This window comes from Cryptomeria japonica, chromosome 2, assembly GCF_030272615.1.
Source record: "Cryptomeria japonica chromosome 2, Sugi_1.0, whole genome shotgun sequence".
Lineage (NCBI taxonomy): Eukaryota > Viridiplantae > Streptophyta > Pinopsida > Cupressales > Cupressaceae > Cryptomeria > Cryptomeria japonica.
In genome coordinates, this window is record NC_081406.1 from 645,022,553 (window position 1) to 645,039,509 (window position 16,957).

Consider the following 16,957-nt stretch of genomic DNA (forward strand, 5'->3'; position numbering starts at 1 on the left):
TTAAACATCTGGACATGTCTTCCAACCGTCTATTGTGGCTAGTAGGTGTCCAAGGCAGGACCCTCTGTCTGTACATTTGGCATGATATCTACTAGCGCTTGGTTAATAAAGCCAAGCCACTTACTCTCGTACATGCACTACAATTACAAAGAAGAGATTGATATTAATATCCATATCACCATAAAAATCATGCATATATATCTATCAAATGACAATATTTATATCATAATCAAATCACAATCATACCTAGATCGCCCATCTAGCAAGACCAAGATTTTTTGAAGCAACCCTACTATTAGAGCTCTTTGGTATACCTACAACTACAACTGGGGGAATCTCGATCATTGGCACCTCAGGTGAATCGACCACTGAGGTTCACCAATCTAAGCATTAGCAATCGGATTGTGAAGATGACGGAGACTACCACTGGGGAGACAACCCTATTCTGTCATCGAGGTCTCTCCACTCCATCTCTTGCTCCCTTTACTCCTCCCTCCTATTACTACTGGGGAACCTCTTGCTATGCCTCCTTTACATCTATCCCATGTTGTCCTAAGTCTCCTCAAGGTGCATCTATGGGGAAGATGGGAGTTGGGTTTGTAGCCTGCCACCAACCTACAAACCCATTTGTGAGATGTCATCGATGTCTAGTGGGGGTGGAAATTCATCATCATTACCACCCTTGTCACTAAGGGCCATATATGTGCGTCGGGCATGGGAAATCCTATGGTTGGGCAAGTCTCTTGTAGGATCTCACATATGTGGGAACCTACACTAGTAGTTTTTGTACCTGCTTGAACTAGTGCATGTAGTGTCACCACTAGTAGGGCACCACTATATAATCATGGCGACTGAAAACAAAGCGATTGCACCACATGCAAAACAACTATACTCTATCTATGGGCCATGCCTCCATGCCCCAATATGGTCACCAAATTACATCGTTGATGCCAAGCCTATCAATGACTTGTCTCCAAATCTCCACTTGCCTGCACCAAAGGGTATGCGTGTGCTCATGGAATCTCACTAGGGATTAGGCGAGGGAATCCCATCGACCTTGTGCATGTGATATGTTCAAATGCCCACCCTTGAAGGAGAATGTAGGTGATAAGACTGTAATACTCATGGTGGATGTAATGCTTGAGGTTGTGGTATAAGTGTGCGATCATGCTACCCCTAAATGGTCTAAAAGACCTATCATTTGTATGACTATAACTAGTCATTCTCCAAAGAAATTTCGGTCTATTTGTGACATTCCATTTGAAAGGAACTCTTCTAATTTATTCATGTGATTTATTCAATATAGAAATTGTTCTTGTAATTTGGTTGCTCATACATATAATACTAGACTGTTTTAAGCAAAATGTTGATCAATCTAACACTTCTTCACCACCTTCTCAACCAGAACTTCCTCAAGCCCTTAAACCTCTAGTTAAGCAGCCTAGTGATTACAATCTTATCGAGTAACATCACATTAATCTCGCTAAGATATTACTTTGAAATTTCCTTCACACTACTTTGGTTTATCAAGGTATTTATCAAGAAGCTCTTCACAAAATATTGTTGCCTTCTTCTACTAGGCCTGCTAATGTAAATGTGGATTTGCCAAATATTAAGTTCTATCCACATGAACTCCCACCTACAGATGTAAGGAACCAATTAGATCCACTAATGATAATTATTTATGTTAACAATGTCAACATTAGATGAACTCTCATTGATACTAGTTTGACACTCAATGTTTGTAGTCTCAATCTATTTCCCCAAATGAAAGTTTATTCAAATGAACTCTTATTACACCTTCTATGTTCATTCGTGACTTTGATATACTAGTAAAGTTGCTTTTGGTATAATTATTTTGCCTTTAAATATTGGATTGGTTACTAAATTCCAACCCTAGTGTATAATATGCTAGGATATTTACCATATAATCTTGTTTTGGGTAGAACTTAAATTCATTCTTTAGGAGTGGTCACTTCTACCCTTCATGGTTTTTTTTTGTTGCTAACATTCAGGTACTTATGATCAAGGTTGACCTTGATGCCATGCACTTATGTTAGATTGCAGTAGATGGTCATGCTTTGATTACACCTACCTTTTAGAGCTATATTCCATTGTTATCTTCTAATATGTCAACAACCATTCCCATGGTGTCCCCTAAAACGGAAGTCTACAAGGAGGTTGTCCCTAAAGAAGATTATCCTAAGAAGAAAGATCCTCCTAAAGCCTGTGGTTTGGATTTGGGATAAAATTGGCTAGATGAGAGCACGACATGTAGACGTCTACATGGTGTGCAAATGTTCTAAGAGATTTTGAGATTCAAACGAGCATATTTTGCATCAAAACCTTCTTAACGTGTGTCCCATAGCTCAAGCGCATCTGTAATAGCTATTCCTGCCTATTCTAAGCAACAAAACTCTTAGTTTCTTGCTCACTCTAGACACTTGCAACTCTCTCTCTCTCTCTCTCTCTCTCTCTCTCTCTCTCTCTCTCTCTCTCTCTCTCTCTCTCTCATCTTACAAAAAAGCTTTGCCAAAATTTAGCCACGATTTTGATACTCATAGTAGCAACAAAGTCTTCTCTCAAGTTGCTATTATATATCCATTATCATAAGAGAGGAGCTATAGCTACTGATAATGCTTTCTTTTTTATCTTTTGATTGCACATATTGATCTTGTCTATTTGTTTATTGATTCTATTTTGTTTATTATCTTTTAATCTATAATAATAGGGGTTTTCCTCTATAGTGAGGATTGTTTTTATTACATGTCTTTATCCGATCTTTGTCTGGCTGTCTATGGAGGTGGAAACATTAAAATGTGGGTTTGATTGAGGCAAATGCCTATACAACCCTAGCATTTTTCCTTGTCTTTGTGTGTGCAAGTGGCAAACATGTCCAAGGAGCTAGAGCTAAATTTTCATGGTTTTTTGGACTCGTTATAGGTTTTATCCGTACAGACTACAACAAAGTGCTTAGATGACCCAGTGGCACATATGTGTTTGAGCCCCATACCTTCTCCATTTGGTTACTGAATCTCCAAGTTGCAAGCTTTATGTTTCTATAGTTTAAACATTTTTATCATTATATACTTTCCATATATTCAATATTTTCATTTTTCATTTATAGTTTAGTGTAGTTAGCATTCCTTTTCGAGCATTGTCTCTCCCAGCTCATCAAAACATTGGTTAAGTGAAGTAGTTGAGGATCTTTTGTTCTTTAACACATCTTTATCTTGAGCATGACAAATTCCCTCCTTTACATCAATACTTTTAAAATTATATATAATTAAATAAAAATACTATCACAATTTATAAATATAAATATAAAAATTGCTCATTGTAAATTTTGATTGTACTCTTTTTATTTTTAAAGCTTGTTTTGATTTTAAAACTAACTTTAGCTAAGAAGGTTGTCCATGCTCCTAACCAGCAATTTAAATAGAATCCTGCTAGAACTTGAAAAAGAAAGAGTTAAATAATTGTACCTTGCATATGTGTAAATGATAGACCATATTCTTGTTAGCCGATAGGCTAGTAGGTGGGGTTCACCCCCACCAGGAAACTGTCTCACGCTGGAATAGTCTACCATTGGGAACTTTCACGTCGAAATAAATTTGCTGATAATAAAAGTTGTGATAAATATGTTCAAAAAACACTGAAATAAAAGAAATAATAAAATTCAACCAACCATTGTTGGAACAACCACTTCACCCTACATGCATATAACATTGAGGAATCAAAATTCAGTTTCTAATAGTTTTAAAATAAGTCCTTATAATTTAGATAAAACAAAACCTATTGAGTTAGTAAATTAACTAAATATATTAGGACCTTATTCTTTGATTTATACCATATCCACCATACATGTTGTTCAAACCCACTTAGAATTTCATTGGTAGTGATGAATGAATGACTACATTTAAGAAAGGTCACTGATTGCACTAATTTATAGCTTTTAGAAGTGGATGAGATACAAAATAAATATTATTGTTTTGATTATTGAAATAGATAATTAAATAGTTTTCAGTTATTGATTAATTTGTTATTTTTTTAGATTGGATTGTATAGAAAAATACATTTTGAATCATACATAATTCTTTCTCATTTCAATAAAATCTTGATGGGAGATTGTGATGTATAATTCTCATTAAGATCCTTATCTAATGAAGAATTATGATGTATAATTTGAAAAGTCAATTTAATAAAATCCAATCCAAAATAATGAGCATAAACTACATGAAGACTGTGAAAACATCATAATTCTGATCAAATAGATTAACAAAACTAAGAATCACAATGTGATATTGTTGATGAAAAATTCATTACATAGTTCTCTATCTTCATTTGATAATAATGATGAAGACCTTACTAGCATCCATATACCTGAAATGATTATAATGGAAAACTCACAAGCAAACATGTTGTGGATGAAGTGATTATGGAAGCAAAAATAAATTGTGGATGCTTGAAATGATTATGAAAGCAAAAATGTTTTAAAGCAATTTCAACATTTTGTGCATGAAGTGATTATGGAAGCAAAAAAAGAATTGTGAATGCTTGAAATGATTATGGAAGCAAAAATGTTGTGAAGTAATTTTAAATTATGAATGCTTAAATTAATTATGGAAGTAAAAATGAAACAAAAATGAAATGACTATGGAAGCATAAATGTTGTAAAGATTTATTCCAATTCTAAATTGAAATGATTATAGAAGCTTGAAATAATTATGGAAGCAAAAAATGAGTGAAATAATTATTAGAAGCATACATGAAATGATTACGGATATATGGAAGTATAAATGTAGTAAAGCAATTCTAATTCTAAATTGTGGATGCTTGAAATGATTATAGAAAAAATGTAGTAAAGCAATTCCAATTCTAAATTATGGATGCCTGAATTAATTAAGGAAAAAAAAAAAAGTGAAACAATTATGGAAGCATGGAATGCTAATATGGTTGTATTGACAAATTGGGAGGCAACATATATAATGTTACTACTTGCAATTTTTAAAAGATAGTTTCTTTTGTAAATGGAAAGCTAATATGGTTATATTGGCATATTCAGATGCAGCTAGTTTTATTTATAAATAAAAAGCTAATATGGTTATATTGGCACATTTAGAGGCAACATATACAATATCACCATTTATTTATAGAGAGTGCGAATTAAGATTGTAGTTCACTTAAAAAGATTTAGATAGAGATGATTATAGACAATTGATGTCATATCTCCTAGTCATGTGTAATAACTCTTTAGTTTAGTGTAACACTTATTTCAATATGGTTCACAATTCTTTTTCTGCTTCCATAATCACTTCATGCACAACATGTTGAAATTGCTTTAAAACATTTTTGCTTTCATAATCATTTCAAGCATCCACAATTTATTTTTGCTTCCATAATCACTTCATCCACAACAAGTTTGCTTGTGAGTTTTCCATTATAATCATTTCAGGTATATGGATGCTAGTAAGGTCTTCATCATTATTATCAAATGAAGATAGAGAATTGTGTAATGAATTTTTCATCAACAATATCACATTGTCGAACATCCAAAGTGTGTTAGTTGCTCAACCAATTGTCTTAGGAAGATTTTTTAGCGAGTCAAGACCATAGTTGCTAAGATCTCTACAACTTTCCCCACTTGAGGACTCTAGATTACTATTATTACTAACATTAATACTATTATTTGATCCTCCAATATAAATTTAACCCTATAGATTTTTGCAATTATAAGTTCCTTTTCAAATTTATAAGAAATTCTATATAAATTATTATCCGTGAAACCATTGCACTTCCTTTTGATGCAAGCGCTAGTTTGTAATAAAGACTAAAGAAAAAATTCCAGTGAAACTAGAAAAGAAGGTGCTGTACAACTTTTTACTTCTTTTTAATAGAAAGAATATTTAGTTTTTTAGGTCTGCATGAGGTGACACGAAGACTAGTACGCTGTTACGGTAGGAGGAGAGAGGATCCTAGGTATGCTTGCAGATAATAAATCTTTTGACTGTAAACTTGTTAAGGAAGGTGACAAAGTATTACAATGAATTCTTATCCATAGACTGCTTTCCAAATGTTTTTAAAAATCATGAAGATTATCTCTTTCTTATTTTTTTATATATAATTCACTCTCCGGATATGAACATGTAACTCTCATTCTCTATTCACTTTTTGTTTTAGCTACATGAAATCTTTCAAAATAAAGATCTTGCACAGAAAGAACTGCAAGAAAGCAATATCGAATGATTGTATTCATATATTATTGTTTCATATGTTTTTATGAATTCAGATGTGATCGTTGCATTTGTTGAGTTTTTTATCAATAATTTGGATCATGTATCAGATTTGTCAGTTTTTATATAAATATTTCGTAAATATTATGTGATTCATGGACAGAATAATATGAATATATTGAAAGTTGTTTCTGGATTAAATTGTGTACAGATTTTTATTCAAAAATGTGTACACATTTTAATACAATAACCACTTTCGATCTATTCTATTCATACACGAGTCTGATTCTCAGGTTGTGATCAACTTATTGAATAAGAGGAATTTCGATGGTGTTAGTTGGCATTTGGCCTTGATTGTTAAGCAGATTCTCAACCTCTATGCTTCTCTGGAGTCTGTAACTTCTACCCATATTCCTAGAGAGTGGAATGGTGTTGCTGATTGTTTTGCTAAATGAGCCTCTGATCATATTCATGATTGGAACTTAGTGGATCGGGATTAGTTACCCCCAGATTTGTCTCATCAGTTGGATCACTTAGTAGAGCTTGATAAGGCTATGTAATGTCCTTACTTTGTTGTTGTTCTTCTTCTTGTTTTTAATAAATTTTTACCCCTCTTTTATGTTAATTTGAATATTTAATCTTGACAAAAAAATTATTAAGTATTTGTAAAATCAAATCTTCAAAATCACCATTAAAGATATTACAAAACACTACTAGCAATGTATTATGCAAACTTCACATTTAGTAATACTGACAAAACTAATCCAATCTTCACATTTAGTAATACTGACAAAGCTAATCCAATCAAACAAAACTATGAAGTCCAGATAATCAAGTGTAGGTTTGATAGGCTAGATCCAGCGAACATAATCTATTGGTGAGACTAAAAATTCATCGTTTAGAATCTCTAAAACTTGAAGTGGAAAACTCCTAGAAAAACTTGTATCTTCTGACCTTGCCTTTAACAAGTCAGGGGGTCGAAGCTTTGGAATCTGCAATTGCCACTAATCATGAAGTTTGATCTAAAATGTTGGTAATAAAAATCTATAATATATTGATTAAAAAAACTGTAGAAATTATGATTTATACAACTATAATATTTGCAAAACAATTAATCATGGAATTTGATTCTTGATAATAAAAATCTACCTGATCAAATTCAGAAAAATATATATCAACTGTAGAAATTTCATTATTATACAACTGCAAAATCTGCAAAACAATCAATAATGATAAATCTGTATGTTTATAAACAACTTTGATAAGTAAGAAGTAGTTTTAGTATTAATATCAGAATTTCAGTAACTCATATTCTGTATAGTTTTTAAGTCAAACTTAATGATCATATCATGTATAGTTTTTGAGTCTCTACTAAATGAATATGGGTCACTGCTTAGAAATTATACAGTTAAATTTTAAAATTAATATCATAATTTAAGAAACTGCAAAAAAAAATACTTTTATTTATTAAAACTATTTATAATTATATAAATTTGTTAATATTTTAAAATATATATAATTAAATAAAAATTCTATAAAACTTGCTTATTGTAACTTTTGATGGTGCTCTTTTATTTTTAAAGCTTGTTTTCATTTTAAGACTAAGCTTTGGCTGAGAAGGCTGTCTATACTCCTAAGCAAAGTTTAAATAAAATAATGCAGCAATTTGAAAAAGAAACAGCTATAATTGCACTTTGCATTTGTATGAATAGGGGAAGAGCAGCAGTTACCGTTCATGTTCTAATAGCCATTCACTCCTTGTACATCCAAGCTCCCAATTACTAATTTTGAAAAAATCGAAAAAAAGAAGACTAAAAGCTCATTAATAAATTTCACATGTACCAATAGTCGCTCATTTTTTAGCTTTTTTGAACCATAATTGACCCATTTGTGCACCTTTATTGGTATGCATAGCACACAACTAGTAGAGCATGTGTGCATAAGTATTGGTGATTTTAATTGCATGATTATTGAGGCATCTTTAAGTAGGTATTAGACGACACTTTGAAATGTGTACTTTTTGACCCTTTCGCGCATAATGGATCCCACAGTGTACATCGTTACTACCCAAAAGCCAAAACAATAGTTATAAATAGTTAAGTAGCATGCGAAGACAATCAAAACAAATCATCAAAAACCGATGTACTGTTTAGAATCTATAGATGTACGAAGTTAACTATAACGACTATTGGTACGCTTCGCTCGTAGATCATATTCTTATTTCAAATGATGACTAAAGAAAAAATTCCACTGAAACTAGAAGAGGGCAGAAGGTGCTGTACAGCTTTTTAGTTTTTAAAATAGAATGAATATTAGTATTTTTAGGTCTGCATGAGGTGACACGAAGACCAGTACGCTGTTACGTTAGCAGTAGAGAGGCACCTAGTTTTAATGTCAGGTAGGCCCACGCTTGCAGATCAAAAATCTGTTCACCTGTAAACCTGCTCAGAAAGGTAATGAAGTACAAAAGTGAATACTTATCCATAGACTATGTTTTCCATATATTTTTAAAAATTAGGAAGAGAATTTCTTTTTCTTTTTATATATATTATTCACTCTATTCACCTTTTTGTTTTACTTACATGAAATCTTTCCAAATACAGATCTTGCTCAGATCCGACTGTGTACATTTCTCCATAATCTGTTTTGGAAGCTTTTCTCTTCTCTTCTCTCTTTAAACAATCAATTATGAAGTTTGATCTGAAATGTTGTTAATAAAAATTTATACGATCTGCAGTATCTTTTTCCGATCTGAAGTTTGATCTGCAATATCTTTTTCTGGTTTGCAGTGTCTAATATTTTTTATCATCAACATTTCCCATCATACTACATAATCCATCGTAAGGATGAAAGAGATAGTTAGAGAGCAGAAAATGATGATGGATCATTTAGTATGATATGAAACGTTGATGATGAAAAATATCACAGTGCAAACTAAAAAAAGAAAATAATAACATTATAGACTGTAGAAATTACATGACTAATCTATATGAAGTTTGATCTAAAAGTTGGTAATGAAAATCTATACCATCAAATTCAAATATATATATATATTGACTAATTAAATTATGAAAAATTCATAATTATACAACTGCAATATCTGCAAACAATTAATCGGGGGAATTTGATTCTTGGTAGTAAAAATCTACAAGTTCAAAATTCCGAAAAATATATATTGACTGTTGAAATTTCATATACAATTGCAATATTTACATAACAATCAATAATGGTAAATCTGTATAATTATAAACAACTTTGATAAGTTGAAAGTAGTTTTAGCAGTGTGTCAAAATATGATATTAATATCAGAATTTAACAAATTCAATAATCCATATTCTTTGTAGTTTATGAGTCAAACTTAGTGACCATATCTTGTATAGTTTTTGAGTCTCTACTAAATAAATATGGATCACTACTCAAAAACTATACTATTAAATCTTAAAATTAATATCATAATTTAACGCACTGCAAAAAAATACCTTCAAATCATCAAAACTATTTATATACAAATTTGTCAATATTTTAAAATATCTATAAATAAATAAAAATGCTATCACAACTATAAATATAGAACTTTCTCATTGTAAATTTTGATGGTGCTCTTTTATGTTTAAAGCTTGTTTTCATTTTAAAACTAAACTTTGGCTGAGAAGGCTGGCCATACTCCCAATCAAATAGTTTTAATTGCACTTTGCATCTCTATGAATAGTATACCTTATTCTTGAAAAAAAATAGTTTTAATTGCACTTTGCATCTCTATGAATAGTAGACCATATTCTTGTTTGAAATAATGGCTAAAGAAAAAATTCTAGTGAAATTAGAAGATGGAAGGGACGCGGCTAATCTGGTTTCAAAATTGTGATGACGCACAATTTTATAATTTTCATGTTATGCAGAGAGAAAAATTGCAGAATAGTCAGTCTCGACAGAAACGCTGCAACTGCTGTTTCCCACTGTGTATAACATAAAAGTTATTTTCGGTATACCACAATGCTATTTAGACATTTTTTAAACCAAAATAACTACCACCAGATGGAAGAAGGTGCTGTACAACTTTTTTATTTTTTAAATAGAATGAATATTTAGTATTTTTAGGTCTGCATGAGGTGATGCAAAGACTAGTAAGCTGTTACGTTGGCAGTAGAGAGGCGCGCCGAAAATCTGTTCGACTGTAAACCTGCTCAGAAAGGTAACAAGTACCATAGTGAATACTTATCCATAGACTATGTTTTCCACATGATTTTAAAAATTAGGAAGAGAATTTCTTTTTCTTTTTATATATATTATTCACTCTTAAGACCCTATTCACCTTGTGTTTTAGTTACAAGAAATGTTTCCAAATAAAGATCTTGCTCAGAAAGAACAAGAAAACAATATCAAATGATCTTAATCATATATTATTATTTTATATATTTTTATGAATGTTATCAAGAAGTAATGATATAGATGTAGATTGCTGTTATTTTTGAATTAGATTGTGTCTTAATTTTTTCATCAAAATTTCAGAATATATTTTATAAATTACGAATTTTTGCATCAACATTTCAAATTACACTACTTGATTCATAAAATAATATAAATACAATCTTCCACAAAATTTTTTTTTAAATGTTTGTGATGAAATCTATATTACAGCAACATATTATGCCAACTTCACATTTAGTAATACTGACACATGTACAAGATCATGCAGTTCCACTTGTATAATCCAATCAAACAAAACTATGAAGCCCAGATCAAATCAAGTGCAGGTTTGACAGGCTAGAGCCAGCGAACATAATCTACTGGCGAGAATCTCTAAAACTTCAAATCGAAACCTCCTCCAAAAGCTTGTATCTTCGAACCTTGCCTTTCACAAGTCGCGGGGTCAAAGCCTTCGAATCTGCAATTGTCACCGCCTTACTCCCGAAAATCCCTTTGCATTTGCTTATTCCTTTTTTCACAGAACTCAAGATACCATTTTTAGCAGGCTCCACCATATGTTCATGATTTCGTTCATCGCCAAACTTGTGGGCCTTTCCAATTTGGACATGGGCCGTGTCTGGTAATGCAGGCTTATGCTTTTTAATGGCGTGCAGGCCGGGAAGGAAACTCCCTGACTTCTTCAGATCTCACTGTGTACATTTCTCCATAATCTGTTTGGATTCTGGAAACCTTTCTATCCTCTCCTCCCCTTAAACACCAATCACATACATGATATGACTGTGTCTTTGGATACATTAAACTGCAATATCTGCAAAACAGTTAATTGTGGAGTTTGATTTAAAACATCAGTAATAAATATATATTTATAAAATAATCAGTCATAGAATTTGACAATCAACAAATAATCATAATAATCACAGAATTTGATCTGAAATATTGATAATAAAAATCTATAAGATCAACAATCAATCGTAATGTTTGATCCAAAATATTGATATTGATAGTAAAATCAACCCAAAATATTGATAGTAAAATCAACTATCACTAATAGAAATTTGATCTAAAACGTAACAATAATATTGCATATCATGGATAACAATAACAATAACAATACTATTGCATAACACAGCCTAGCCCATTAAACTGTAAACAAAAGATTGAAAGTATTGGCATATACGTGTGCTGAGAGCGATATAGGCAAGCTGTGCACTGAAAGAGCTCATGAGAGAATCCAGTGTCACCACACATGCAGGATTCTTTGGTCCTCATACCATCTTATACTAGAAGCCAATTATTCATATCCCACTTCTTACAAGGCCTTAAGTCCTCAAAACAGAGGCACCCAATCTGAGAACCGCTACCGTTGTCCTGTTAATTCTCACAATCCATGTATATTATATATCCCACACTTCTTACAAGTCCTTAATCCTCAAAACAGAGCCACCCAATCTGAGACCTGCTACCATTGTCCTATTAAATTCCCACAATCCCTCATCATACATATATTTTCAGTAAGGTGGGCATTTGAATCATTGATACAACTGATCGTCAAACAACTATCCAGACCAAGATTCTGTAATTGAGTCATTGACAGAGATTTTATATATACATATATCACCTTGTGGGGGGCCTATAACCTGAATATGCTGACAGAACTTTTGCAGCAGATATACAATCCATGTAAGGTGAGCCTGAGATAATTATGTAGAGGGTACATATTTAAAAGGCTTGAAATTCAGAAAAATATATATTGACAAGTGCAAAAGATCGTGGAGTTCCATTTGTATAATACAATCAAACAAACTATGAAATCGAGATCAAATCAAGTGCAGGTTTGAACATAATCTATTCGTGAGACTGAAAATTCATCGTTTAGAATCCCTAAAACTTCAAGTCGAAACATCCACCAAAACCTTGTATCTTCTGACCTTGCCTTTAACAAGTCGCGGGGTCGAAGCCTTAGAACCTGTAATTGCCACCACTTTACTCCCGAAAATCTCTTTGCATTTGCTTATTCCTTTTTCCACAGAGCTCAAGATACCAATTTTTGCAGGTTCCACCTTTTTGTTCTTGATTTCCTTCGTCGCCAAACTTGTTGGTATTTCCAATTTGGATATGGGCTGTGTCTGGTAATGCAGGCTTATGCTTTTTAATGGCGTGCAGGCCGGGAAGGAAACTCCTGTGCTTGTATTCCCTGACTTCTTCAGATCTGACTGTGTATATTCCTCCATAAGGTTTGGAAGCCTTTCTCTCCTCTCCTCCTCTTAAACACCAATCGTGCATAAATATGACTTGTCTTCTATACTATCAAATTGAGGAAAAAATATATTGATTAATTAAATTGTGAAAAATTCATGATTTATACAATTGTAATATCTGCAAAATATTAATGATTGAAATTTGATTTGGAACGTTAGCAATAAAAATCTCTACCATTTGAAAAAAATTCATGATTTATGCAACTGTAATATCTACAAAACAGTCAATCATAATAAATCTGTATAATTATAAGCAGCTTTGATAAGTAGGAGTTAGTTTTAGCTGTGTGTCAAATTATGATATCAAGATTAAGATCAAGATTTAACGAATTCAGTAATCTATATTCTGTATAGTTTTTGAGTCGAACTTAGTGATCCATATTATGTATAGTTTACAAATTTCTACTAAATAGAATATGAATCATTGTTCAAAAACTACACAGTTAAATCTTAATATTAATATCATAATTTAATGCACTGTAAAAAAAAAAATGCCTTCTACTTTTCAAATCTATTTATAATTATACAAATTTATCAATATTTTAAAATATGTAAAATTAAATAAAAATACTATCACTACTATAAATATAGAACTTGCTCATGGTAAATTTTGATGGCACTCTTTTTTTTTTAATAGATTAATAATTTTGATGGTGCTCTTTTATGTTTAAAGCTTGTTTTCATTTTAATAACAATATAAATATAGAACTTGTCATTGTCTTTTTTTTAATAGATTAATAATTTTGATGGTGCTCTTTTATGTTTAAAGCTTGTTTTCATTTTAAAACTAAACTTTGGCTGAGAAGGCTGTCCATACTCCCAATCAAAGTTAAAATAAAATAATGCCAGGAACTTGTTCAAAAAGAGATAGTTTTAATTGCACTTTGCATCTGTATGAATAGGTAGTAGTTTGAAATAATGGCTAAAGAAAAAATTCCAGTGAAACTAGAAGATGGAAGAAGGTACTGTACAATTTTTTTTTTTTTTTTAACAGAATGAATATTTAGTATTTTTAGGTCTGCATGAGGTGACACAAAGACTAATAAGCTGTTACGTTGGCAGTAGAGAGGCACGCCAAAAATCTGTTCGACTGTAAACCTGCTCAGAAAGGTAACAAGTACCATAGTGAATACTTATCCATAGACTATGTTTTCCACATGATTTTAAAAATTAGGAAGAGAATTTCTTTTTCTTTTTATATATATTATTCACTCTTTAGACCCTATTCACCTTTTGTTTTAGTTACAAGAAATGTTTCCAAATAAAAATCTTGCTCAGAAAGAACCTGCAAGAAAACAATATCAAATGATTCCAATCATATCTTATTATTTTATATATTTTTATGAATGTTATTACAACATAGAAGTGATGAGAAGTAATGATATAGATATAGATTGCTGTTTTAATTAGATTGTGTCTTAGATTTTTTATCAAAATTTCAGAATATATTTTATAAATTATGATTGCATGTAAATTTATCAACATTTCAAATTACACTACACTCTTTGATTCATAGAATAGTATGAATACAATCTTAATGCAAAAATTTCTAAATATTTGTGATGAAATCTTCAAAATCACCATTAAAAAAATATTACAGAAACATTCTAGCAACATATTATGCCAACTTCACATTTAGTAACACTGACACATGTACAAGATCGTGCAGCTCCAGTTGTATAATCCAATCAAACAAAACTATGAAGCCCAGATCAAATCAAGTGCAGGTTTGACAGGCTACAGCCAGCGAACATAATCTATTGGCGAGAATCTCTAAAACTTCAAGTCGAAACCTCCTCCAAAAGCTTGTATCTTCGGACCTTGCCTTTAACAAGTCGCGGGGTCGAAGCCTTCGAATCTGCAGTTGTCACCGCCTTACTCCCGAAAATCTCTTTGCATTTGCTTATTCCTTTTTTTACAGAGCTCAAGATACCATTTTTAGCAGGCTCCACCATTTGTTCATGATTTCCTTCATCGCCAAACTTGTGGGTATTTCCAATTTGGACGTGGGCCGTGTCTGGTAATGCAGGCTTATGCTTTTTAATGGCGTGCAGGCCGGGAAGGAAACTCCCTGACTTCTTCAGATCTGACTGTGTACATTTCTCCATAATCTGTTTGGAAGCCTTTCTCTCCTCTCCCCCCCTTAGACACCAATCACATACATGATAAGACTCTGCCTTTGGATACATACAACTACAATATCTGCAAAACAATCAATTATGGAGTTTGATTCAAAACATTAGTAATAAATATATATTATAATAATTAATCATTAAATTTGATCTAAAACATTTGTAATAAAAATCTATACTATCAAGAATCAATCTTTGATCGAAAATGTTAGTAGTAAAAATCTATATGATCAATTATTACTGATTGAAGAAAAATTTGATTGAAAAAGTTTAATCAAACTATCACTCGAAAAAGAGTTTGATCCAAAATGTTAAAAATCTACATGAACAAATCTAAAAAAATATATATTCAATAACTAGATTGAAAATTTCCTCATTTCAACAAAACTAATAACACTACTATCACATAACATAGCCTAGCCCATTAAACTGTAAACAAAAGACTGAAAGTATTGGCACATACGTGTGCTGAGAGCGGTAGAGGCAGGCTGTGCACTGAAAGAGCTCATGAGAGAATCCAGTGTCACCACACATACAGCATTCCTTGGCCCTTTTCATTTTGAATTCATCATACCATCTTATACTAGAAGCCAATTATTCATATCCCACTTCTTACAAGAACTTAAATCCTCAAAACAGAGCCACCCAATCTGAGAACTGTTACCATTATCGTGTTAAATTCTCACAATCCCTCATCATATATATATTCATATCCCACTTCTTACAAGGCCTTAAATCCTCAAAACAGAGCAACCCAATCTGAGAACTGCTACTGTTGTCCTGTTAAATTCTCACACTCCCTCATCAGTAAGGTGGGCAGTTGAATCATTGATACAACTAATCGTCAAACAACCATCCAGATCAAGATTCTGCAGTTGACAGAGATTTTATATATACATATATCACCTTGTGGGGGCCTATTACCTGAATATGCTGACAGAACTTTTACAGCAGATATGCATTCCATGTAAGGCGAGTCTGAGATAATTATGCAGAGGGTACATATTTGAAAGGCTTGAAATTCATTCTGTTTGGGATTTGATGGTTGACAGATACAGAAGGATAATATCAATCTATCAAAGCAATGAATGCATGGAAATGGTTTAACAGATGAGACCCACTGCTTTGTATGGACAGTACATTGGAAAAGACTGCATTGCTCAAAAGGTTTGGAGACCAAATTTCCTTCTTCTGCCATAATGATAAGCATCCAGCCATAATGATAAGCATCCAGCCATGACTCTGCAATTGACAGAAAGCAAATGGGCCATGGTAGATTAGTCGGTGGATGACACACAAAGCAAGTCTTCTTCCCAATAAAGAAGCAGTGCTTCCATTAATACTCTCGGTATTTGAACAACTTTTGTCTCCCAGTAAACAACATTATATTGTGATTTGTCCCTTATGTTGCCCATTCAACATCATCTCAGATTCCAACTTGATCATAATCATATTTTAAAAAGCATTATGACTGACAAAACTGCACTCACTTGGATTCCAAACTTCCACGTTCTTACCAAAACAAAAGTATGAGTCAAAAGCTGTACCAACTCAGCCTCTGATTTCTCCCCCAACACTAAGTACAATGACAAGGAACGAAATTTTATGTAGGCCAGTAAGAAGAGATCTTCTTGTGCTGTGAGGAGTTATATAATTTAGCATGAACATGCATAAACAGATAAAATATGGGATCATGTTTTTAGTACATAATTAGGTGTCTAGGTGGGCATGTGCATCTTTGCTTGATTGGAAAGTATGGATTTGTTAACAAGTAATACTTAAGCAAAATAATTAAATAGGGTTGTGACGTCAAAATCAGATGAAAAGAATGATTGAAACTCTTCATTAAATTTAGGGTTGCTTAATTATTGTATTGGACTGAGTAAAGTTGACAGATTGTTTTAATTTG

The 16,957-nt window shown here is 32.2% G+C and overlaps 1 protein-coding gene across 1 annotated transcript; it reads right to left on the reverse strand.

Annotated features, from left to right (window-relative positions):
• Positions 1 to 14,457: 14,457 nt before the first annotated feature.
• On the reverse strand, positions 14,458 to 16,345 carry LOC131055686 (uncharacterized). The gene is made up of 2 exons (XM_057990112.2): positions 15,512 to 16,345; positions 14,458 to 15,118 (listed from the first exon to the last, which is right to left on the reverse strand). The coding sequence occupies exons 1-2, from the start codon at positions 15,604 to 15,606 to the stop codon at positions 14,698 to 14,700; spliced, it is 516 nt and encodes a 171-aa protein (XP_057846095.1). The 5' UTR covers positions 15,607 to 16,345; the 3' UTR covers positions 14,458 to 14,697.
• Between the last annotated feature and the right edge of the window lie 612 nt (positions 16,346 to 16,957).